Raw genomic sequence first — 25,634 nt, forward strand, 5'->3', positions numbered from 1 at the left:
ATTCAGTCAATAGCAAATGTTCACACATTGAATTTCACATATTTTATGAAGTTTTACAGGAAATTACTTTGAACAAATAAAGAACAATGTTTAAGAATAGATAAAGAATGTTAGTAACGTCACTCATTGCCGGCGCTGTTGAGTGTTTGTTGCCAGGCTGCTGACAAAGCCCAGAGAGCCTGAACGAAAACATGTAAAACTAATGTGTGTGTGTGTTTGTGTGTGTGTGTGTCTTCTATATCTAGAGTGTAATCTGTGTGTGTTCACGGAGTGGTGTGAGAGATGGTGGTCTGGAAGGCGAAGGTGATGTGTTTTCGTGCGAGATCGAGGTAAGGGTCTGAGAAGGTGTGTGTGTCACCAGAGAAATGTCTCCACTGCATCAGCTCAGACATGCTGAGAGGCTTCTGCGGCGCCCCCCCGCGGTCACCTTGACGACCGAGCTGGCATGGCCTAGCAGAAACCTGCTCGTCTTCCTCGTCGACAGCTAAGGGAGAAGAAAACAGGGAGTTAAACAAGTTCTTAATCCATAAAATGATCATTTTAATCAGTTACTTAGCCTATTTAAAATCATGAGGAAAATGGTGCATGTATCCAATTGTATGCTCAATACTACCTAAACGCACCGATTAAAAAACAAAACAACTTAATATATAAAAACTTCCACATAAAATGCAACAAAATTGTGTTTGGGAAGTAGTAGTCGAGCATACCAATAGATTCATGTAACCTGAATAATATCGAAGTTGTTTGTAAATGTTTTGCTGTTGTCAAACATGGCCGCCATTTACTTAAATTCTTAACATTTTTTCTCAGTTTTCATATTTGACGTCTGCAGTGAAGGTATTCATGTAAAACAGTTTTCTTCACAAATTCAAGTTAAGTAGAGCAATATATTCAAATAATTATTTTGGGGGCTAACTGTCTTTTTAAAGACTCAGTAAAGTCAAATGCGTGTCGCCCCGATGCCTACCGTGGGCCGAGCCGTCCATGCTGCAGCTGCAGTTCAGCAGGTCGTGTGTCAGACAGAGTGTGTCTGTCAGGCTAAACAGATCTCGCAGTTCACTGGTGGAGAAGCTGGTGTGCTCCGCCTTTTTTCCCAGGTCCACCACTGTCCCAGAGAGCCCCTGTTTGGCCACCTGTCTCTGGAATATACGCTCCTCAATAGTGCCTGAAAGGAAATAACACACACCCAGACATAAAGCTGGAGTCTGGATCATGATATGCTCAGCAGTCTGGCTGATTGTGTGTGCATGTGAGTTTTCTGACCTGCGGTGAGGAGACGATAAATGTGCACAGTCTTCTTCTGACCATCTCTCCACACCCGAGCCATGGCCTTGACACAGAAGAGAGGAAAAAGTTCAGGGAAGAAAACACACAAATGTTCACAGCACCATCTGGTGGATATGTATGTATATATAAGTGATGCGAGTCTGAGGGCCAGAGTGAAACAGGGTTCAATTGACAGTTTTCACACCAGCCTAAACTAAAAAAAAGCTCTAAAACCACTATTTGGTTGACCCAATAAAAGAGGTCAGGTGTGAAGGTCCCCAAAATATGTGCGTAAGACAGAGGAGACCAAAAACAAAGAAAGCAGTGTTAAAGACTTTTTACCTTTCAAGTTAAATTCAAGGCTTTATTGTCATCGGCACATTAGCTACAGTGTAGATATGGCAATGAAAAACTTAGGTCACAGGCTCCTCCAACAGTGCAACATATATATGGGACATGGAACAAATACAACAGATAAAATAGTGCAAGAGATTGTTTGGAGATGTGCAAGTAAATAGAAATAAAATAGAAATAGTGCAAGAAGAGTGTATATACAAGTAAATTCTAACCATGTCTCAGTGTGTGTTTTACCTGCATGTCATTGGCAGGGTTCCAGTCGATGTCATACAGCACCAGGTGGGAAGCCCCGATCAGATTGAGCCCCACCCCGCCTGCTTTGGAGCTCAGCAGAAACAGGAAGTTCAGAGAGTAAGGACTGTTAAACCCGTCGACCAGCCGCTGCCTCTGGCCGGTGGGGGTGTGTCCGTCCAGTCGGCAGAAGGTGTAGCTCATGTGAACACACAAGTCCTGCAGCATGTCAAGTGTCTTAGTATAGTTGGAAACTACGACCACCCTGCAGGGGCACACACACTGTCAGTCTATATGGACAAAAGTACACACTTGCAAACACACACACACACACTTGCAAACACACACACACACACTTGCAAACACACACACACACACACACACACACACACACACACACACACACACACACACACACACACACACACACACACACACACACACACACACACACACACACACACACACACACACACACACACACACCACACACACACACACACACACACACACACACACCACACACACACACACACACACACACACACACACACACACACACACACACACACACACACACACACACACACACACACACACACACACACCTGTCTGTAGGGTTGAGTTGTCTGATGACGCTCAGTAAGTCCGACAGCACCAGAAGTTTTCCAGAGTCAGCCGTGTTGAGTCCACCTGAAGAGTAGGATTCTGGGAAGAGCTCAGCTAGGCCGTCGTATAAAGTGTTCTCCACTGAACCACTCTCTTGTTTTTCCTGAGAAATATAACATAGTACTTACAGTTAAGACTGGGGGGGGAAATCTCTTAACACTAAGACATAAATGCAAACTGCTTTGAACAGAGTTGGTGCTGTCCTATCAGATCAATATCTTAAGTGGCTGGATGAATATTTAATAAAAACAATTGTAATAACAATGAAAAGATAATTTATAAAGCCTAATTAATAACATAAACTGCAGCTCAAACAGCTTTACAAGATAATCAAAGTTAGAAACACAGGTACTAAAATCAACACAACATACAAAAACCATAAAACATGTATGAGAAATATAAAGAAGTTAACTAATTAAAACAAAGACGATATAAAAAGGCTAGATCATAAAAATCCATGTGGAGCTTTTTCGAAAAACGATCAACTTGTCTCATTAGTGATGGGTGTTGTTTCCCTCCCCTTCCTAGCAGCAGAGAGTGTTACCTTCACGGTGGAGTGCAGCAGCCCGGGGTGGTTGCAGAGCTTCTTCAGGGCGGTGATGCAGGCCAGGTGAGTGTGAGTCTGCGTGGAGCCCTGGAGGCAGGCTCTGAAGACTCTGTGGCCGAGGAGCTGCTGGTACAGGTCCCGCTGCAGAGGGGAAGGCTCGCAGAACAACGTCCAGTCCAGACGAGGAGGCAGGTAGCAGTTGATGATCTCCTGCGTCCGTCTCAGGATGAACATCCCGGTCAGACGAGAGAGCTCCGCCGCTCGCTCTTCCCCCAAAACCCTCTCCTCCTGACGGCAGAGATGAAATTAAATCAGGTTTATTGCCAGATAACGTTTTCTTTATACACTCATTCAAATGTTTGGAATTGCATGCCACAAGCTTGATCAGGTAAAGTCTGCTGGCTGAGTTATATCCTTATTTTTATGAATGATGTTTCAGGCTTTTAAAGTATAACAAGTCCTCTTTCAAAATAAATTTGACTTTGCATGAAGCAATGTGTGCAGTTTTGAAATCGGCACATGTTCCTTAATCGGTGTTAAGTGCACAATTAATTGAAGATGTATATTATATAGTAACTCTTGGGTTTCCAAAGTTGAAATTGGATAAGGGACATTTACTTAACAGGCTTTGGACTTAAAATGTAGTTTATAAAAATGTTTTTTAATATAACCACTGAGTTGAATGCATAAAAGCCAAAGAAAAGATTGGGTCCACAGTTCACACAACGTTTAGAGCGCAATTGTCCCGTTGCAGTTATATAAAGATCGAGGGTCAATAAAAAAATTCTGGGCTGGAAAACAGATAAAAAAATCTGTTTTATTCTCCCCTGTTGTGACAGGGACATCGACTAAATGGAAGTAATGAAATGCTTATTTTTTGGGGGGCACAAAACATAGATTTGGTCCCTAAATTAAACCGTTTTAGGCTCTGTAAGAATAGCTATTGTAGAGAGAAAGAAAAACACATGAATACAATAGTTGATTCCCAAATGTGCATTGGCAGTGTATGTACTGTATATATGCAGTGTATGTACTGTATATATGCAGTGTATGTACTGTAGTGTATATATGCAGTGTATGTACTGTATATATGCAGTGTATGTACTGTAGTGTATATATGCAGTGTATGTACTGTGACTATATCGAAATAAAAAAACAAAAAGGTCAGAGGTTGTATTACCTCAGCACAGCCGGGCTGTCTGGAGCGTAGAATGGGCTCCTCGTAAACCTTCCTATACCCAGTGGATGACCCGAGGATGCCCGGGTTAACAAACTCTATAATCGCATAAAACTCCTGCAGGTCGTTCTGAACCGGGGTGCCTGCAAAACACAAAGACACGTTTCGTTGTGCATTGTTTGTCAGAGACAGTTTTCCTCCAGCTTCCTCTGTATCTCAGCGACGGTGAGTACCTGTCAGTATGACTCTGCGACTACAGCTCAGGCTGCTGATGGCTGAAGACGTCTTGATGCTGCTGTTCTTTAATCTGTGGCCTTCGTCACAAATCACAAGACCGAACTCCACTTTCTGTACCTGTAATCATGAGATACATCAATATAACGAAAGACAATAAAGGCTAATTTAATTGTAGAATGCACACTTGACAGACAAGGTGAACGTACCTGGTCCAGGCAGCGCAGCAGCATTTCATAGCTGATCACAAGAACGCTGTGCAGAGGAGATAACACAAACTTCTCGATCCTGTTGTCCTGTACGTATGTCAACAAAGGATGAATAACATTAATGACTTCATATATGCTAGATTAAGGAAAAAAGGTGATTCAGAAAAAAGGCCAACAGATCAGGAGAAGTCACAGATCACCGTAAATTCAATATCAATTAGACACAGAATTCAACAAGAGCACAGAGGTACCAAATACACAATACACAATTTAAATGGCCGGTTTAAAAAAATATATTATGCATGACTTTAAATAACTTTAGTTATGATAGCTTTCACTGTTACTCATTATGTTGTTTTGTTACATGTCAGATGCTGAAATCTCTTAAAACACACAACATGTCATTTCAGACAATTGAGGTCTCTCTCTTGTTCATCAAATAAATAATTCCCCCCCCCCCCCCCCCCCCTCCTCACCTGATCCACAGTGAAAACGTTGATCCGCTCTCGGCCCAGCCACTTGTTAAACTCCGCCCCCCAGTTGTGTACTAGGCTACCAGGAGTGACCACGAGGACACGCTTAGCAACCGGTTTCCCCCCGTATGGGCCTTGTTTAAGCAGCGTCCAGGCCAGCGCCACGCTCTGGAGGGTCTTCCCCAGACCCATCTCGTCAGCCAGGATAGCCCCGTAGCGCCCCACAGCTCTACACGATGAAACACATTAATATCATCTGTTGATGAGACGAACTACAGAAGATAAGTGGTTCAAGAACGGCTCCATTACCTCAAGCCCATGACACACTCATAGAGGAAGAGCAGGCCGTCCCTCTGGTGGGGGCGCAGTTGGGTCGTCAGGTAAGGGTCAATAACAACGTCCATCACAGGAAGCCCCGCCTTGTTGTTAGACCACTGGTGGTTAGCGGAGGGGCGAGGCATCACCAGAGCGCCTGAGAAAGATCCAGAGTTCTGAGTATGTTTCCACATAATGCACACTAGAGGCAATATAACAAGATGATTTATTTATTGTTCACATGAACAATTTTAAATGAACTGTAAAGTTAAAGATATATTGACAATTGTACTAGTATTTCTATTTTATACATCTTTATTTTGATCTGTTTTAATTTTTAGTGTAATAAGCACCAGGAAATGTTTTGTTGATTGTGATGTGTGTACCTGCCCAGGGACTGCAGGTGGAAATGAGCTTTAAACTATATTCTGGCATATAGCATCTCTTCTCTCTTTGAGATTTATGTATTTCTTTGCATGGTCCCTGTTCAATAAATATATATAAACAAATAATGTAAAATGATCTTGTTTTCACAGTCCATAAACTGATTGTTCAACACAAGAGAACATATATTTTGAGAAACAAAGTATGAATGAATGAATGAGTATAGTGCTATTGAGTATAAGTTTAGGTTTTATAAAACCAATGATATATATTCCTCCATTGATCCCTATTAAGACTGTAAAACCCATGCACAAAGCGTGAGTTCAGCTTCTGAATAACTTACATACTGCTCTTATATTCCTTGGCCATCCAGGCCTTTTATTTCCCGGTAAAACCCTTACTGGCGTTCTTGGAAATCATGTTTACTAACAATCCTGACATATCATAAAGAAGTATTATCATTACTACACACCTGCAGCCAGCGGGTCATGGCGGGGTTTGCAGGTTTGTTCCTTCTCTGGGTTGGACCCTGGATGATCTGCTCTGCCTGACAGCAGTGGGGAGCAGAAAGCTTTGGACCCCGGGCCACGAGAGGGAGGTGGAGCCGTCTTTGATACTGGCCCCTCTACCTGAACCTCTTGGAAACAACGTCCCCTGGCAAAGTCCTCAGCTGAGATGATCCCCATCACCTCCACCTCCTTCCCTCCGATCATCAGGGTCTCTCCATCAGAGAGGGAGGTCAGCGTAGACACCTTGTAGCCGCTACCTACACACAAACATGCACAGGCATACACAATGAACATATGACAGTGTGTATTGGGAAAAAAACGAGTTTTAAATGTTCAGTAAATCTACTTAAAATTGTACATCTTGTGTATGTATGTATGTATGTATGAAATTAACATTTAAAGTGACATATGTTAAAGATTTGCTTAAAAGCACCAGTGTGTAGAATGCAGTGGGACCTATGGATAAAGCCAATTGAATAACGCTAAGCTCACCCCTCTCTTTTCAAGCATGTCAGAGAACTACGGTGGCCTTCAGGTAACAAAAATGCAAAAGGACCTCTCTAGGTCCAGTATTACATTGGTTGACAGAAGATCATATAGAGTGGCTTAAATGTGTGTTAATTGTTCAAAGAGATGCCATAGTTTAGGGAAAGCATTAACTAATAAATGCCTGAATTTGTTATGCATTTGGTGTAGACTCAAGTTATGGCTCAGTTGTTGGGTGTCTTTTTGATCAAACAGTTTAATCATAATCCAATTGGGATCCAGGAATTATACAAAAGTAAGCAAAAAGACAAAAGGGGTGTTTGGGGATTGGCTTTTTTTATGCTTTATCTGAGAGGCGGCTTACATTCTCAGACTTTGAAATCCCTTATCAAAAAGGTGACAAAAGCACAACTCTTTTTCAGGTGATAAAGCCTAATGAAAACAAAGTTATGAATAACATATTTCTTTGTATGCCAATTGATCCCTGTGAATCCTACGTACTGGTTATTCAACTGTCACAGGGAAAGAAAACTGCCACGCCCCTCTTTCTCCCACCGAACTTAATATGACGATAAGTAAAGACTAAATCTAAACTGGGGTGTCTCTGTCTCACCCTTTCCAATGTCCTTCCCCTCCATGTCTTTCAGTGTGGCGGTGCGTCCTCTTGTAATCAGGACTGCATCGCCCTCCCAGCGCTTGTGTTTCTTCTTACTGGCTTTACACCACATCACACTGAGGTACCGCACTCCATCCTGACTGCAGCCAGCGTCTGGGCCTGCCGTTCCAGAAACACCGATTGACCCTGAAGTCAACTGAGGGTCACCATTTAATCCTGAAACACAAAGACATATAATATTGTGAAAACAAAATAAATATCTAATACAAACTTTGCATAACTCACCAGCAGGGGTCACTGCTGCACCAGTCTACACACCATACTAGAGCTTCATATCGAACATGATAGACCACTTCATAAATTCACAAGCACGAAAACTTAAGTGCTACTCATGCCCTGTTAGAAATAAAAGTGTAAGGACCCTTTGCCATCATGTGATTTTGACAAAACACCAAAGTAAGAGATCTTCCTAAGGGAGGTTGAAATCATGAGAGCGAATCGGAGCGAATGCATGTTTGTAATAAACACAAAATCAGGAGTATTTCTTTTCTTTTTTTATAAAAACAAGTACACATAAGCACAAAGTGTAAAAGAAACTGACAACATTCATATACCAACAAACATTACAATACAATCAATGTCACATACATTATATAACGATAACATCGCAAATCTAAGTCCACATTTTTGATCGCCTAACTCGCCATTAATTCAGCAACCAGAGAGAATTAGGACTTGAACTCACTTCGATGTAACTACAGCAACTCACAGAACAAGATTTGTCATCAGTAGCATCTCGTGTTTAAGGCCTTCAGTTTAACTTGTGCTTCAGTGCAGGGTTTCTGAACACTTCTCAGTTTTACAAAGTGTAACTTTGTTTTTTTGTGCTTATATTTCCTTGTTAACATACAGAATACTGTATAAGCGCCGCTAGCTTGGATACCTTAAAGTGCTACAAGATACTGTTTTTTTCTTTTTTCGTTCAGATTCGTTAGATCAAGTGGATTTTTTCTTTTTAAGATACTCCAGTTAGTAGTGAATCATTAATAATATGATAACAGATGCATACATCATAGGGGCGGATCTAGGCAGGATAAGCACCATCGTGGTACATGCCATTTATTACTAATAATATTCCTTTCAAAACGTTGATATCACTTCTTTTTTTTGTGCCTATTTTGGCTCTCACAGTGTTTATAATATGGGCATTTACAAGTTGTGTTACTGCTTCTATTAAAAAGTGTAAATGAAGATACATTTAAACAATGACAAGTATACACACAGACTGGTCAGGCTTATCCTGCGATATGCAAACAGGCTTTCAGTGTTTGTACGAGGCACTATGTTTCCAAAAGAAAATTCAAGTTCTGAAACAGCCCTCCAAATAAAAACTGATGAGTGTGATAGCTCCTCAGCTTCTTCTCCGCACTTTAAGCTCCTCAGAGCCTCTACTTTTCAAACACTGATGTGTGTGTTCATGGTCACTATAGAGGAATTGGCAGTCCGTGTCTCAGTCGAGCAGCTCTTAGTTTCTCCACTTTGATCTTGGCTCTCAGAAGTTCCTCCTCCAGATCCTGTTTCCTCTTCAGCCCCTCCCTCTTCTCCTCCAGGTACAGGGCAACCTTCTTGTGATTGGCTACCACCAACTCGTGCTCCTCTTTGGCGAGGTGCAGAGAGCGAAACCTGTCAGGTTCGTGGTGAGGGTAGAGGTCGTTGGGAAAGAGGTCGCAACGTAACGGTATCGGTGATGTGGAGAGGGTGATGTTCACGGAGGAAGTGACGGGGGAGAGGGATGCTTCGTAATCGTGAACGCTGCCCAAGTCGTGCTCTGCCTCCGGCTCCTGGCCTCCATCCAGCCCTGGCTCCGAGTGTGTGGAGAGGATGGGGAGGTCTGGCGGTGGTTTTACATCCTCTTCAGGGTCCAGCTGGACCACCTCATGGGGGATACTTGGGACAGCTGCTGAGTAATCCTGGAGTCCAGCCAGAGAGGAGCTGCTGCCAGGGTGTTCCACAGGAGAGTTGTGCTTGCTGTATATTAATCTACAAATGGAATAAAGGATACAATTAAGTCAGACGAGAGTGCTTAACCAGCATTTTTCAAGGATCAGGTCAAATAAGACTATACAAGAGGAAATTGGCGATTTACCAAAGTAAAAATAACACATTTATGCTGGTAACAAACCAACAGTAAATAACATTTGTGTATGTCTATGGTTCATTTTTGGTGCAGCTACACAACGAGTAGTATGCAGAGGCTCTATTCTTACGATACAATAAAGGTGTTGCTTCAAGTATGCAGATGGCGTGGTGCCATTTTGTGTTCTCTGTGTTCTACATGTGACGTGAGGCATCCTAATACATCTGATGTACAATTGTAAGTGTACATGACTCTCTGTACTCATCCAGGCTCAGAAAACAAAGTTCAGATGAATGTTTTTTTTAAGTTGAATGATAAATTGTTCTGTTTTTTGTATTACGAATTATCCTTTCTTTTTTTGCTATTAACCCTTGCCAAGTCTTAAATAAACTGAAATGAAACTACAGGGTTTTTTGTCTTCTGTGTGCTTTCCTGACACAATATCAGTTGTTCTGCTAAATTTGCTTCCTTTATGTAGCACTGGGAAATTGGAACACGTTTAAAGAATTATTTTGGGGTGGAATTTTTTATTTGTAATTGCCTTTTCCAAACAAATAAAAACACTACAATTGACCTTAAATTAAATTGGCAGATTAATCAAAGAAAATCTGTTTTTTTATGTGGATAAAAGAAAAAACTACTAATGAGTAGTTTTCTTCCAGTAAATAACAACAGGACATACTGTATTTTCCTGTTGTGCCTTACGATGTACACAGAGTGTGTTATCTGATTGGTTTCTGAGCTGTGAGTTCAGCCCCTCCCCTCCCTCCTCCTCTAACAGATGAGTCAGTGTCCTGACTTAAAACTGTCAATGTTCTTGCTAAACTTTCAGCTGACTGTCGAGTTATACCTTTAGGTCTGTATTAAATGAGTGTCTGTGCTCGTGGGTGCATATCACACTGTACCTGCGCAGTGCCTGGTCCTTCTCATGGATGGGCACGTGCTGAAACAGGTGAGGGATCATCTCCATGATTCTCCTGGTAGGCTCAGAGATGCTCGATCTGTACTCTGGCTGGGCGTGTCTCCGCTGCATCACTTCCTGCTTGGCTGACTCCTTCAACCTCTTGTAGAGGGTTCTGAGGCCCTGAGCGGTGCGATGGGGTCTGTCTCCTCCCAAAGCGTTGTATAGCTCGGCAACAGTTTCCCAGCACTTGTTTTTGTCCACGATGACTGCATGCTTGTTGGTGTGTTCCTCCAGGATGCGGATGTGAGGACGGACCAGCTTCAACAGGTCCAGCTTCTCAGAGAGGGTGAAGTTGGACGAGCGAGCTTTACCCACCATACTGGACAAAAACACAGAGCTGGATGCCATCTTATAGCATAGCGGTCCCTCGTAAGCCAAGTCCAGCCTATGGCTTTCTGCGTTCAGCAGCCACTCTCAAAACTGACGCTCCTTACTCTTCCCACCTGTCTTTTTTGTCCCTGCTGCTGGGTTATCCTGGTCCACGGTGATAAAACCAACTCTGGTCTCATTCCCATATATCTCAAATGTACCTTCTATTCTACTTCTAAATCAAACATATGCCATTTCTAAAATGTGCATGGATTTATACTCTACTCCTAGGTTCCCTCTCAGCCACGTTGCACAACAAAAACAGCCTGTGCTGCACACAATAAGAATCAGGCTTAACTAGGCCAGCCTCGTTTAGGCCCCCGCCTACCGCGGAGGGCTTTGGATGAATTCCTCCCAGCTTAGGCTGACGTAGTTAAGCCGCTTAAGCCCAGCCCGACCTACTTACAGCTCGGTCTCTCTAAAACCCAAACCAAGCACAGCACAGAGCACAGCACTGCCTCAACATTATAAAATAGGGACGGCAACAGAAGCTCTGTGTCCTGCACAAATATGTAACACTGCCTTTAAGTAGTGTATTATTACAGGTTATTAGGGGTCAGGGGGTCTATTTTCCCAAAGTGAGTGACGCTTTGATGTAGCGCTGGTTTAACTATGTGAAGGGGGAGGGGTTTGCGAGCGAGCTGCGCGTGCCCGCGGGAATATCAGCGTTTATCCATTTTCAGCCGTCTACAGTGAAGGAAGGTTACAAAAATAACGATTCATATGATTAAAAAATGTGTTTAGGAAATGCGTATAGAAAGGGTACTGAGGCGAGCACGGAGTGGTGTTTTGTGAGGAAAACAGCGGCACTAGTTGCTCGTGCAGGAGGAGGCGGCTCACTGATCCCGAGCACAGTCCTAATCTTCCCCGCGCTGCCGCTGCACTACCCCGCTAATTTACATAATGCTGGACCTGCTGTCACTCAACCCGCCCGGTTTAACATCCAGCCCTCGTGTGTGTGTGTGTGTGTGTGTGTGTGTGTGTGTGTGTGTGTGTGTGTGTGTGTGGTGTGTGTGTGTGTGTGTGTGTGTGTGTGTGTGTGTGTGTGTGTGTGTGTGTTATTATTAGCTATAGAGTCGGGCACTGCGGAATAGGAGAGCGGTGTTACATGATGCGGCTTCTCACAGGTATCTTACGTATAAACTTGTGAAAATCACTCAATGGACATTTAACTGAAGCACAACTTTGCTTATTATAGAGTAGTCAAATCAAGGAAAAGCATCGATGATGTGACGGTGGAGGTGATGTTTACAAATGCATCGGTGTGTGATTATAGTAAAACCATGTGGAGAGAAGGGGGCAAGCGTTATTGGTTGGAGTGAAAGCAGACTACCTTCTGCAGCCAAAAAGGAACCGAATGAACAACAAATGAGTATTCTTCACATGCATTTTAAGATTCTGCAACCAAAGATAATAACTGTGCACTAATTAATTTAGTTAAAGGTATTCACAATACTTGGCATGAGAACCAGAGAGCATACATTCAAATTTGCATAATTTTTAATTTTTTTAAATTATTTATTCTCAGTGGCGTTTTCTCCTGGAGGCCAAGGGAAGCCAGGCTTCCCCTGTTTTTTCGGAGTGTATTTATAATTTTAATAAATAAATAAAAACACTTCGTTTAGTTTCGGAAATTCTTTGTTGTGTGTTGCTGCCGGCCCGTCTCTCCCCCATTCTCATTGAATATGTTACAAAGAGTGAAACAGCGTCCCTCTAGATGTTATGGTGAAACAGTAGATTGCACTCTCTGTTGCGAGAGGAGGCTAGCCGAAATTGGCTTCCCTTGGTGAAAAAAAAATGGAAGGATTGACCAATCAGACATGACATCACGTCATGCCCCTGCCAAGCTGTGATTGGTCAGGGCCATGTCAAGGGAAGCCAGAGGCGGCTGGCTTCCCTTGCCTCACAATCCAATCAAATCGCATCAATTTAGTGTTGCAGTGACGCATCCTAAAACCCGGAAGTAAGCTGCGCTCGGTTTCCCTCATGGATGTATAATAAGAACAAGAACAAGAACAATAAGTTTCCCTCGACAAAAAAGCAGTGGGATTTCTCCATAGGATTTTGGAAAATAGCTCGAAATAAGGTCAGTGGAAAACGAACCTGTTAGATAAATGCGCGTTTTATTCAGCCGGATAATATCCACATGTCTACCCTACTTTTATAATTTTCGAATCATAAATCTAATCGATAGAAGATAGATAGTGTCACTGCACCACTCTCACCGCCATTAGAAAGTAGCAAGCAACTGAAGCAAGTGCAATTATGGAGGGAAGAGATTTGAAGTGTTTAATCAAAAATAATTGTACTAAACTTCCGCTACAGCAGCAACTAAAATACAATCTGATGACAGGCCAATGCCAAAACTGGAGCTGTGTACAGAGAGGAAAAAAGGAGCGAGTCGGACGTAAAACGTTAAAGGTCTCCTGATTTAGTTTGTGAATGAATGCTTATTAGAGTTTCGGCCGGAGAGTGCGTGCGGACCTGTCGGTTAGATAACAGGCGTGTGTAAGTCCTGCATCTGTATGATACAAATGTGTGTAAAATGATACCGGGTAACTCATCTGGTTACGTTATTACATTGACCACCACACCCCCGACCCAAAAGAAAGGAGGTATTATTGGCTTCCCTTAATTTTTTCCCCACGCCACGCTACTGTTTATTCTACTAATTCAGTAGAATCAGACAAGCAGTCAGTGCCTCTGCATCAGGAACAGCAAATGTGTTGTCCCTATCTCCACTTAACATCAATTCAGACATCATGACACAATTCCATCAGATTAATGATAAAAACCTAGAGGACATTATTCAACTTCTGAAATCCTCCTCTTGCTGCCTTGATATTATTCCAACAGGATTTTTCAAAGATGTTTTGCCTTGCATGGCCTCAGATCTACTTCATATAGTAAACAAATCTCTTCACTCAGGTATTTTTCCACAGGCCCTGAAAACTGCAGTCATTAAACCGCTCTTAAAAAAGAATAATCTAGATGCTTCAGTAATGAACAATTACAGGCCCATATCAAACCTGCCATTTCTAGGTAAAATCATTGAAAAAGTTGTTTTTCAACAGTTGAGTAATTTCTTGCATTTAAATAACTGTTTTGATGTGTTCCAGTCAGGCTTTCGTCCAAACCACAGCACTGAGACTGCTCTTGTAAAGGTCTTTAATGACATCCACTTAAACACAGACAGTGGCAGAACTTCAGTGTTAGTATTATTAGATCTCAGTGCTGCGTTTGACACTGTTGACCACAGCATATTACTAGACCGACTGGAAAACTGGGTGGGACGTTCGGAAACAGTTCTAAATTGGTTTGAATCCTACTTAAAGGACAGAAACAACTTTGTTTCTATAGGTAAATACACATCTGAGTTGACAAATATGACATGTGGGGTTCCTCAAGGCTCCATCTTGGGGCCTCTTCTCTTTAACATCTACATGCTACCACTGGCTCAGATAATGAAGAACAACAAAATAAGTTACCATAGCTATGCAGATGACACACAAATGTACGTAACAATTTCACCAGGAGACTATGCTCCAATTCAAACACTGAGTAAGTGCATTGAACAAATCAATGACTGGATGTGAACTTTCTCCAATTAAACAAAGATAAAACTGAGGTAATGGTTTTTGGAGCCAAGGCAGAACGTATAAAAGTTAGCGCTGAGCTTCAGTGTGCAATGTTCAAAACAACAGATAAAGCCAGAAATCTAGGTGTAGTCATGGACTCTGACCTGAGTTTCAACAGTCACATTAAAACTGTTACTAAATCAGCCTACTATCACCTAAAGAATATATCTAGGATTAAAAGACTAATGTCACAGCAGGATTTGGAAAAACTTGTCCATGCTTTTATCTTCAGTAGACTCGACTACTGCAATGGTGTCTTCACAGGTCTCACTAAAAAATCTATTAGGAAGCTGCAGCTGATTCAGAACGCTGCTGCTCGAGTCCTCACTAACACTAAGAAAGTGGATCACATCACTCCTGTTCTGAAGTCTTTACACTGGCTTCCTGTGTGTCAAAGAATATATTTCAAAAATACTGCTGCTGGTTTATAAAGCACTGAATGGTTTAGGCCCAAAATACATTTCTGACCTCCTGCTAAATTATGAACCATCCAGATCTCTCAGGTCTTCAGGGACTGGTCAGCTTTCTGTCCCCAGAGTCAGAACTAAACATGGTAAAGCAGCGTTCAGTTATTATGCTCCAAATATCTGGAACAAACTCCCAGAAACCTGCAGGTCCGCTACAACTCTGACTACTTTTAAATCCAGGCTGAAGACTTTTCTTTTTGTCGCTGCTTTTAATTGAACTATTCATATCTTAGACTGCACTGTAACTTTTATCCATGTACTTTTGCTTTTAATGTTTAATTGACAGCACTGTAACTTTTATCCATGTATTTTTTTCTTTTAATGTTGATTTTATTAGCTTTTCTTTTTAATGACTGATTTTAAATGACATTTTCTTAATCTCTTTCATTTTTTGTAAAGCACTTTGAATTGCCTTGTGTTGAAAAGTGCTATATAAATAAACTTGCCTTGCCTTGCCTTGTCTAATTCATCCAAAAAAGAAAAAAGTATAATTCATACACACAAAGATAAACAAAAATTAGTAGAAGCAGGAGGGCTGAAGCATAGCTTATGTGAAGTAGCCCTCCCGAGAATCATCCTAATATAACATTGGCATTATTGCGTCAAAAACGTATAGAAATTAAGGAGTACAAAGAAATAAAGAAAAACTAGAGAAAAAATTTATTGAATTTGGGGAAAAAATAAATAAATGCATATATATATATGAAAACTAGATATAGGGTCATTTTCTGCACATGTCAATAGCAGTTGACTATCTTTTTTGAAAAGGAAAATACTATATATAAAAAGATATATATGTACACATGTACTTGGCAAATAAATAATAATAATATATACATATAATAATATATGCATATAAACATTGTGGACAAGTGACTTTTTTTATGTTCACACATACACAAAATATAAGCACCATATGTTCAGGTGTATACTACCCAAATGCACTCATCCAATACAAATATTACAAGGCAATTTCCAGGCCTGAAATACTAATTCAACCGCATAACGATGAAAATAAATAAGAAGGAACAAATAAAAAAAAAGTAATGTAAACAATATTAAATAAATAAACAAACTGAGAAGTTATTATTTCTATTAAAAAAATATTGATTCTGGGAATACCCAATATTTGTTAGCTGGAGTAATCTGCAAATATACATTTTTTGAATTTAGTTTTGAATTGTTGATGACAAGTGATACTTGAAAGGTCTGGAAGTCCATTCCACGTTCTAACTCCGATTACGGATAAGCTGTGTGATTTGATGGTTGTTCTACAGGGCTTGCTACACAACCAGTTAGGATGCCTAATTGGGTATTTCCTGACTGTGGTTTGGAACTGCTTTTGAATGTTAGTAGGCATTTTGTTATGGAAAATGTTGTGCATAATCAGTATTGTTTTAAGCTTTACTATGTCAAAAAATTGTAATAGATTGAGTTTTTTTAAATATGGGAGTTGTATGTTCATATTTACCAACACCACAGACTATTCGTAATACTTTTTTTTGGGATGTTATTATTTTTTGTAGATTTGTTGAGTATGTGTTTCCCCATATTTCGGAGCAGTAGTAAAGGTAAGGGAGAAATAGACTGTTATAAAGAGTTCTGAGTATTTGTTCCTCGAGAATGTTCTTAGTATGATACAAAATACCTATTGTTTTTGACAGTTTAGTTTGTACATAATTTATATGGTGCTTCCAGTTGAGTTTTTCGTCAACAAGCAGTCCTAAAAATGTACATGCACCAGTATTGGTCTCGGTATTGCAAATCCGTATAATGCAGTCATTTCTACTCTCACTTTGTATTGAATAATATGTCATTTGTTTTGGCCACATTAAGGGATAATTTATTAACTGCAAACCAGTTACATAGTATTTCTAATTCTGCATTAACAATTTTAACAAGATCACCAAGATTATGATGGGAGCAGAGAATGGTGGTATCATCGGCAAACAAAATGAATTTTAACAGGTCGGAGGTGTTGATAATGTCATTAATATAAATCAGAAACAGTTTTGGACCAAAAATGTATCCTTGAGGGACTCCACATGTTATAGGAAGCTTGTTTGATTTCGCCTCGTCTCTATCCACATATTTTAGCCTATTTATCAGATAACTCTTCTCTTCTTTTGCTTGACCCCTTATGCCATAATGTTCTAATTTGTGTAACAGTATAGTATGGTTCACAGTATCCAAAGCCTTTTTAAGGTCAATGAATATACCAGCTGTAATCATTTTTTTCTCAATGTTGTTGGTAATTTCTTCAACCAGTTCAATTACTGCTGAAGAAGTAGAGTGATTTTTCTGAAATCCATATTGGCTGGGGCATAGTATATTAAATTAGCTGAGGAATGACTCCAGACATTGTGGCAGTAAATAAATGGGTCTATAGTTATTAAGATTTAATTCATCACCAGATTTGAAAACCCGGAATCACCTTCGCAATTTTCATTTAATTGGGAAAAATACCTTGTTGGAACGATTTATTGCATATATTTACTACAATGTTTGGTGCAACTTTTTTAACAATATTCATACTTAGTCCTAAATAATGTTTGGACTGTTTACTGTGTTGAGTATTGACAATATCAAGCAGTTCTTTTTCTGTTATTGGGTTCAAGAACATACTACGATTTGATATTTGTTGTATCAGTTCATACCTCATACACATGTAGACCATGTTCAAAGCTAATTGTCATATCTCCCAATATGTTGATATGTAGTTCAGTGATATGTAGGTTTCCAGACAGCCTTTTCATTTTTGTATTGCAGATGATGTTAGATAACATATTATGTAATAGTGAAATAGGTACAACAAGAAGCATTTAATGAAATATGTGTTCCCCTCACTCTCACAGTACTTTACACAACCATAACAAAGGCAGCAGGGACAGCACCTGTTCCAACGTGGATTTGTTGCACAATCTGCACATGACTACTGTTGCCCGTAATATCCCAGCCACAAATCGCTGTGTCTTACCTTCGGGTCTGTTGTCTTCGGAGTACTCTTGTGAGACAGTGGTAGGATGTTTTGCCTCATTTTCCTTACTTTCTGCCACACTGAGAACACGAGCCAGTGCCCTTGACAAGGTTGGAGCAGGATGGGCAGCTTTGGGCTGGGCATCAAACTCTGTTTTACCCAAAGCTGGTGCTGTTAGACTTCTCTGGACCTGCAGAATGAAGGCAAATTAAAATTAAACAACAACACTGGATGATAAATGATGATTAAGGGAATCAAACGAATACTGACATATTATACTGTAGGTTAACTGTAGTGAAAATGTTACCTTTTCCAGTGCATTGCCTAAACCAAGTTTAGGGCTAAGGGGCTTGAATTCAGCTGTGAGAAAGGAAGGAGATGCTCCAGGGGAAACAAACCGAGGCTTTTTCACAGCGTTGCCTGAGAGCTGGCTGGGAGCTCCTGAGCGTCGCATGATGCTTCTGGCAACTAACAATCGTTTATATCCTAAAGACAGACATTTATTATTATTAATACAGTAATTGATACCGGCAACTCATTAGGTTCTAGTCGGCACTACACCCAAGGTCCTATCGAAGCTCTGACAAAATTACAAATATGTTTTTGTTCAACTAAATAACATTTATTGTTCTATTAAAGTGTTGGTTGCCTCGTCCTCAACAGGAAGAAGGTAAACTATGTATGTATACATTCAGACCAAGACAAAGGGAAATACAAATCTCATAATACTTCATGATGATCAAATTCATTAAAGCTTTAATACACAATTAAAAAATAATTATAGTTGTACCATCACAATTACAGCTCAACCCGTATGTTACTATTAAGACACATTTTGCCCTGGTAGAGTGTGAGGGGCATGTACGTTATATTATTTTGTTCTCAAAAATCCCGTGTCAGGTTCTTAGTTTTACTGATTTTAAGAAACAAAATCTACATTATAATGTTGGTGTCACTTGACTCTACATCAGTCTAATAGTTATTATGTTAACGCTGTGTCTTCTACTTGTCTGCATAGACATCATGTAATGACTTAATGCCATTCACTCCCAATATGTTTCTATATTAATCTGGTTGACAATAGTATAACCCTAAGCTTTCTATCATTTTCAACCTCTCTGAAAGGCTTGGACATGATATACCTGGTTAATTTAAAATGACTAAAGGATCAAGCTCTACCTGCATAAACCCTCTGCATCACAGTGAGTGACATGTTAGCAAGCTAGTTTCCCAGCTAGCTAACAACAATCGCTAACACTTGTGACAATATTTAAACTCGGCTTTATAATGTCATGTTTGATAATGGGTGACAATGTGTCGTACATACCCAGTCGGACTAAACGTCTAATGAAAACATTTAAGATGATAGAATAGCAGCGTTTTCCAATAAAAAACAATCGACCTGTCTTTCTTTCTAAAACTCTCGATTCTGTTCGGGTTCTCCCGCTGAATGATTTGAAGATCGTGATTGGTTGAACCACGGCAGTGGGCGTGGTCATATTGAGTTGGGTGCGCTTGATTTTATTATCGTAGTAATTTTCATTTCACGCTAACATTGAATTTCCCCGTTCTGTCATTCCCTGGGTTAAAAATCGAGCACACCCATTACCACCCTGTGCTGACCTCACGTCCCCCCTTTAAAAACATCAGAATCAATTTTGAGATGATTACGTTTGTTAGGTTTTACATATCGTTATTATTATGATACTTCCAATAAGGGTAAAGTCAGGAGCACGAGTCCGGGTACCTTTGTATCAATTGTTTTTCTTTCTTAAACCAGTAAATTGCTTTTTTGTTTTAGATTTTTCAATATTAAATGGCCAAATTATTTTTGTTCGAGGGGCAGGGCGGAACTCTCTGAAGTAATTTCATAACGAAAGCCCTCTTGTGGTAAAAGACACTTAGTACACTATTCTTAACAATATAGGCTCCAAAAGGCATTTAAGCCGGTCTCAACGACCTATGTCCAACGATATCTTAAAACCTATGCTTAAAACCTTTACCTATCAGCTACTGTCGTTTACCGTCAGTAGCTACTGTCGTTTACCAGACGAGGGCTTTTGTTTTGAAATGACTTCCGAGAGTTCCGCCCCGCCCCTCACCAAAGGTCCTTTGCTCATTAAGTCATTAAGTCTATGAAAGCAAGGTAAAATACCTATAAAGCATAAACAAATAAGCATTGCCGTCGAAGTGGTTTTAAAGGGGAAACTGTTCATTTTACTTCATATTCAAATATATCATATATTCAAACCAATAAAACTGATATAACACTTACTGGTGCCTTTCCTTTGTTTTAAACAAAGAGTAAGAAACAAAAAAAATTGTGGTTTAAAAAAAATAAACTTGTAATGCACATCTCATTCCCAAGAGCGAAGACAAAGTATGACATTACTTCATCGGATATGTCAATGGAAACATTTATTTCACTTGTAATTTAATATGATTTACATTATGGGAGGGCCCATTTTCGTTTCTTTTTTGTAAAGGATCTGATTATTTCTTCCGCCAGTAAATCTGTCAGAGCTTTAGGTTCATAATATATGGAGTGCTTTTTGCTTTTTGTGGTCTGACTATGTGTCATCTGACGTTGTGTAGTCTGTAATCCAATCAGGGGGAGAGAGAGAGAGTGTAATCCATGTTAATCCCACATCCAGAGAGCGAGAGAGTAATGTAGAGTAGTGTGACAGACAGAAAACAGTGGAAGGACAGCAGTAATCTCTGAAGACACCACAATCTTGTATTGTATGTATTGGTGAGACAATGATGAAAAACACACTTCTGCAGAATGTGTCTGTTTTTTGGGTGTCTGTTCTCCTGTAATTCTGCCTGAGTCTCTGATCTGATCTCGTCTGACAGCTGTCTGCCTGTGTCCTGAATGCTGGTTGTCAGGGATACCTCTCCATGGAGACACACTCCCAAAGGTGGAGGGGAGGGCTTTAAGGGAAAGAAGACCCTCACTTTGATGGAGCCACAAGTCAAAAAGAGAGAATGAAGACAAATAGATTGTTGTAGTTGTGCAGAGATAAGAGGGAAGATCTCTTGAGGTGGAACAAGTGGATTCAAATCAACCAAACGAAAGAAGAAGAGCGAGTTTGATGAAGTTATTTTGTCAGGTAGGAACTTTATTGTTATTATTTTAGGTTGTTATATATATTATGGATGGTTAAGGGAGACATTACAGGTGACAAAGGTAAACAAAAAAACTACATCTAATAGATATCACCATGACACTTCCCCATTAGATTGCTTAAATTAAGTATGTATACAAGTATAAATATGCAAATAAGGCATTACATAGGTACTAACCTGCAAACATTTATTGAACCAGAAGTAGAAAATAAAGCCAGGATCCAAATTCTTGTTTTCATTTTGTTTACATACGTACAACGTTTTTTTAACAGAGGAAATTCTGGTTCAGAGTAAAATAAATGACTTTGAGTAAAATATAGTGTTTTGTTTAAATATGCAAATGAGACATGCTTTAAAGCTAACTTTGAGTGAATTTAGACAAATCTACAGACAAAGTGACGTAAAATAAACACCTGAATGTTGATTTTGGAGGTTTTCTTATTCCACTTATCTAAATGTAGACATGTATTGGAAGCCAAATACCCCAAACCCAAACCATTAAAAAAAAACTCTGTTTACCAAACCATGAAAGATAGATGTGTTTGCCTGCAGTGTCTTGCCTTCAAACAAAGGAGAAACAGATGAGAGATTTGTGTTCTTCCCTTAACCTTTGCCATTTCTGTATAATCGGTCTGTGTGGTTGTAGGATGGGCTATGATCTGGAGAGGTTTGTAGGCTATGTGAATGAGGGTCTCCTGTGCTGTGTGTGTCGAGACGTGTTGGAGCGCCCCCTGCAGGCGCCCTGTGAACACGCCTACTGCAGCGCCTGCATCAGCAGCTGGCTGCTCCATCACCACTCCTGCCCCGAGGACAGGATGCCCCTGGATGTGGGCAGTCTCAAACCACTGTACAGGTCTGTCTCTGTAAATGTGTGACATGTATTAACTCTTTATTGTAATGCTCATTCTTATAGGGTCAGTTTACCCCAAAATACAAACAACTCATATGTTTCCTCTCCCCTTTAGTTCTATTTATCAATCTATATTGTTGTGGTTATGACATGCCGATTGTTGGAGATATGAGCCCAAAGATGTCTGCTTTCTTTCAAATGTAATGGAACTACATGGCACTCAGCTTGTGGAGCTCAAAATGCCAAAAATGTACATTTAAAAAGTCTCTGTCCAAAAATCATGACACAGTTACTGAAGATAATCCACTTTTTTTGTGAGCATTTTCATTTAGGAACTATTTTCTTTGTACTGCACGAGTCCTAGTCCTATACTATATTACAAAGCATAAGGAAGCATGCTTCTGCTCATGGACGAGACACTCATATAATCAAGTGTCACTTGACAATATTTAAAAAACGTATATGTTTACACCTAATATATACAGAGCCTCATAATATTTGTTAAAAGGATAAAAAAAACAATTTCTGTGCTCATACCAAAACAATATAGATTACTCAACTACAGGTAGGTGAAATATATAGGCGGTTTCTGATTTTGGGGTGAACTGTCCCTGCAGGTTTCACATGTCCTTCTTACTATTGAGTGGTTGACACATGTACTGATCTCTGTGCTCACCTTTATTTTCTCTGCAGATACATGCGTAATGACCTGAACCGCCTGCAGCTCCGCTGTGTGAATGCAGCTCAGGGCTGTGAGGTTGTCTGCTCCCTGGAGAGCCTGCACACACATGAGGATGAGTGCGAGTTCGCCTTCATTTCCTGCTCAAACACAGGTATGATACCTCACACTGAGCTCATGTGTTATTTGTTGTGTTTATCGGCAGTGTTTGTATCTTCTTGAATGGTTATCCATGTGTGGATGTGAGGGATATAAAGGTAATGTGACACCTGTGAGTGGGAGCAACAGGTGGCTCTTTTGTTGTCATGGCTACCTCCCAAACTCGTGCACCTATGGGACTCCCACAGACCTCACACAAAGTGCATTCAGGGTTAACTTTCCATCACTCTTTAATGAGCAATTTAAAAGTGTGTATGTATATACAAGCATATGCTCTTGTGCTCACTTTGTGTCTGTGACCTGTCGTTGGCAGGTGGAGAGTACATATGTTACCGCTGTGGTAGGTACAGTTACAGTGTGTGTGCATGCAGTGTGGCTTTTTGCAGTGTTCAGTACTACAAGCACTTAAAGCAAAAGAACATTTTACCTGATATTTCTCTTGCTGTCTGTGACTGCTGTGATCTTTAAGAAGTATCACATTTGGTCTAAAATGAGACAAAAGTGCAGCAAAGAGTGAAGGAAGTTGGGTTGGTCAATATGTTAGCGGTGGAAAACTGTTTCACATATTCTCCTTGGCTTATACCACATTATTTTTTCCTTTTTACACTCTGCTTTAGTATAAATGACATGTGACACGTATTGATTTTTATTTTAGAAACACATATAATTAAATATATTTAAAGAAATATTGTGCATTAGAGGTTAGAATCCAAAAGTGGCTTATCAAGATATTTGCAGTATTCAATATATCTTGGCATAATTAAAATAAATAGGATAAACAATATATATAGATTGAAAGACAGTGTGTGCATGGGTGCTTCATGTGGGGCCTATCCATCTGTGCTCCCTGCAGGTTGTCCTGTGCAGGTGGAGAGGCGGGGTCTGGAGGCTCACCTGTCAGAGTGTAACTTCCGCAGCAGGGAGTGTCTCAACGGCTGCGGACACACACTGCTCCCCATCGACCAATCACAGCACAACTGTGTAGCAGAGCTGCGCACAGAGGTGGAGATGCTCAGGTGTGGTTGTAAAAATGGCTTCACTGTCTCTTAATCCTTAACTCAGAGGTAATTGCTGCAGTTTAGATTTTTAGTAATTAATGTCCTACTGAATGCGTATGGCAGGGCAGAGATGCTGTGCAAGGTGGAGGAGGTGAGGCGAGAGATGGAGTCTCGGTTGGACTCGCAGAGGAGACACATGGTGCAGAAAGAGTCGCAGCTGAAGAACGATGTGGAGGAGCTCAAGGTGACCAGACTCATGTTTTTAACTCCTCTGTATTTCAAGGTAACAACAGCAAGGCTGAAGGAAAGATTCAAGGGACTGCCATTTAATCAAGAGAGCTTTAACAGCACATTTAAAAATGGTTTATTCATTTTAACATTAACAGTACCTTTGAATATTCCACAAAATATTTTTTACATTCATTTAGTATTTGTTCTTAAGCATACTTTCACATAAGATGATCTTAATCAGCAGTCTTCTTGGAAATGTTGATGTTTTTAGTTTAATTTCAGTTACATTTATTTCAGTTACACTTTAGTTGCAATTCTGTATCAAGTACAATGTTTAAAATAATTATTTATGTTATATTTATGAGGGAGAAAGAACTATAGATGGTTTTTACAGTTGAGATTCAATAGGAAAATTATTCTTTAATAAATGCTGTTAAGGAAATTCATAATTTAGTACTTTAGTGACAATTGTCCAGGGAGTTTATTTTTTAATGTTGGTCTTCAATTATTACTCTTTCAATACATATTTCTCAAGTAGAACTACTTTTAAGACCTACATGTTTTATCCACCTCTGTCAATAACATGCATGCTCAGTGATCTTCTCATGTCCTCTCCTCTCAGGACCAGCTGTCCCGTGTGATGTGTGACATGCGAGCGCTGCTAGGAGCAGAGCGTCTGAGGAGGCAGGAGCTGGCTGAGGCCGAGCTGGAGAAGAGGGAGCTGCTGGAGCTGCTCAGAGACCTGCAGCCAATCAGGAGCCAGCAACCTGTGGACCATCAGACCCCTGGGTGGGAGCTCCACACTGAGCCAATGAGACCCCAGCAGAGGGAGGCTTCTCTACATGCCTCCAGTCTGTCTCTACATTCAGCCCAGAGCCCCATAACAGGAGCCCCCCCCTCCCCTCTGCTGGGTGAGGGGACGCATAAGGGCGGGACCAGGAGCCTGACTCTGGACTGCATCAAGAGGAAGAACCGGGAGGTGACGGTCATCTGAGGGGAGACTGGACTGCTGGGGAGTTAACCCGTCCAGAAAAGATGAAATGCATATTTTTCTTATATTTGGCTGTTTAGTAATTAAATAGTGTTTGCACAGTATGTTGGGGCTCATCACTCATTTGGTAAAGAAAATATAGATGATCTGCTGTGGAATGAACCATGTTGTGGTTGAAAGGTTAATACATGTTGTAGACTAACCACTGATATGATCTGCTGACAGAAAATGTTGCCCTGAATTTTGCATCCCTCAGGTTTTTAAATAAAAAAAAGTGTGTTAAAGGCAATTTCTTTGAATTCTAAATGATTCATGTTTTCCTCATTAGTGATCGGTCTGATTACATTGGCTTAAGAACGTATGGATCTGAGTGTCCTGTAAGAACTGGAGGTCCTGGTTTTGCAGTTTGCAAAGGCATGTATTTTGGGTTCAACTTGGGTTGTATATTATGCATCTTACTGTCACACAAATATGTACTTTGTGCGCGCTTTAACTTATTCAATACGCCAACGTTTATCTTCATATTTTTTAAATGGCTGCCCTGGATGCAATGCAGTCTTTTCACGCTC

General features: G+C 40.4%; 3 protein-coding genes across 5 annotated transcripts; 1 reads left to right on the top strand and 2 right to left on the bottom strand.

The window, feature by feature from the left end:
* Positions 1-27: 27 nt before the first annotated feature.
* Positions 28-19,469, bottom strand: rad54b (RAD54 homolog B). The gene is made up of 16 exons (XM_034228102.1): positions 19,356-19,469; positions 18,336-18,514; positions 18,029-18,218; positions 7,474-7,692; positions 6,338-6,631; positions 5,476-5,638; positions 5,170-5,395; positions 4,694-4,780; positions 4,484-4,604; positions 4,254-4,393; positions 3,071-3,361; positions 2,466-2,629; positions 1,861-2,122; positions 1,267-1,333; positions 971-1,168; positions 28-484 (listed from the first exon to the last, which is right to left on the bottom strand). Exons 2-16 carry the CDS (start codon positions 18,480-18,482, stop codon positions 264-266), a joined length of 2,790 nt encoding a protein of 929 aa, XP_034083993.1. The 5' UTR covers positions 18,483-18,514; positions 19,356-19,469; the 3' UTR covers positions 28-263.
* Positions 8,058-11,416, bottom strand: LOC117553952 (fibrinogen silencer-binding protein). The gene is made up of 2 exons (XM_034228106.1): positions 10,519-11,416; positions 8,058-9,516 (listed from the first exon to the last, which is right to left on the bottom strand). Exons 1-2 carry the CDS (start codon positions 10,923-10,925, stop codon positions 8,961-8,963), a joined length of 963 nt encoding a protein of 320 aa, XP_034083997.1. The 5' UTR covers positions 10,926-11,416; the 3' UTR covers positions 8,058-8,960.
* On the top strand, positions 12,040-25,346 carry rnf41l (ring finger protein 41, like). Of its 3 annotated transcripts, XM_034228103.1 has the most exons (8): positions 12,040-12,073; positions 20,918-21,141; positions 21,804-22,010; positions 22,701-22,840; positions 23,159-23,185; positions 23,699-23,861; positions 23,967-24,087; positions 24,697-25,346. In XM_034228103.1, the coding sequence occupies exons 3-8, from the start codon at positions 21,805-21,807 to the stop codon at positions 25,066-25,068; spliced, it is 1,029 nt and encodes a 342-aa protein (XP_034083994.1). In that variant the 5' UTR covers positions 12,040-12,073; positions 20,918-21,141; position 21,804; the 3' UTR covers positions 25,069-25,346. The 3 variants fall into 3 exon arrangements, with proteins under 3 accessions (XP_034083994.1, XP_034083996.1, XP_034083995.1); XM_034228105.1 differs by lacking the exon at positions 23,159-23,185; XM_034228104.1 differs by lacking the exon at positions 12,040-12,073 and having other exon boundaries at positions 20,914-21,141.
* The last annotated feature ends 288 nt before the right edge of the window (positions 25,347-25,634 follow it).

The sequence above is a fragment of the Gymnodraco acuticeps genome, unplaced genomic scaffold (genome assembly GCF_902827175.1).
Source record: "Gymnodraco acuticeps unplaced genomic scaffold, fGymAcu1.1, whole genome shotgun sequence".
NCBI classification, from domain to species: domain Eukaryota; kingdom Metazoa; phylum Chordata; class Actinopteri; order Perciformes; family Bathydraconidae; genus Gymnodraco; species Gymnodraco acuticeps.

Bases quoted from the DNA above. Each gene is read 5' to 3' on its own strand.
- LOC117553952 (XM_034228106.1), bottom strand. From the start codon at position 10,925: ATGGCATCCAGCTCTGTGTTTTTGTCCAGTATGGTGGGTAAAGCTCGC. The intron at 9,517-10,518 runs GTACAGTGTGAT...TTCCATTTGTAG, and splicing joins AAGGACCAGGCACTGCGCAG to ATTAATATACAGCAAGCACA.
- rad54b (XM_034228102.1), bottom strand. From the start codon at position 18,482: ATGCGACGCTCAGGAGCTCCCAGCCAGCTCTCAGGCAACGCTGTGAAA. The intron at 2,123-2,465 runs GTGTGTGTGTGT...GTGCCCCTGCAG, and splicing joins CAACTCAACCCTACAGACAG to GGTGGTCGTAGTTTCCAACT. The intron at 1,334-1,860 runs GTAAAACACACA...TTCTGTGTCAAG, and splicing joins ACCCTGCCAATGACATGCAG to GCCATGGCTCGGGTGTGGAG.
- rnf41l (XM_034228103.1), top strand. From the start codon at position 21,805: ATGGGCTATGATCTGGAGAGGTTTGTAGGCTATGTGAATGAGGGTCTC. The intron at 22,011-22,700 runs GTCTGTCTCTGT...TTTTCTCTGCAG, and splicing joins AGTCTCAAACCACTGTACAG to ATACATGCGTAATGACCTGA. The intron at 23,862-23,966 runs GTGTGGTTGTAA...TGCGTATGGCAG, and splicing joins ACAGAGGTGGAGATGCTCAG to GGCAGAGATGCTGTGCAAGG.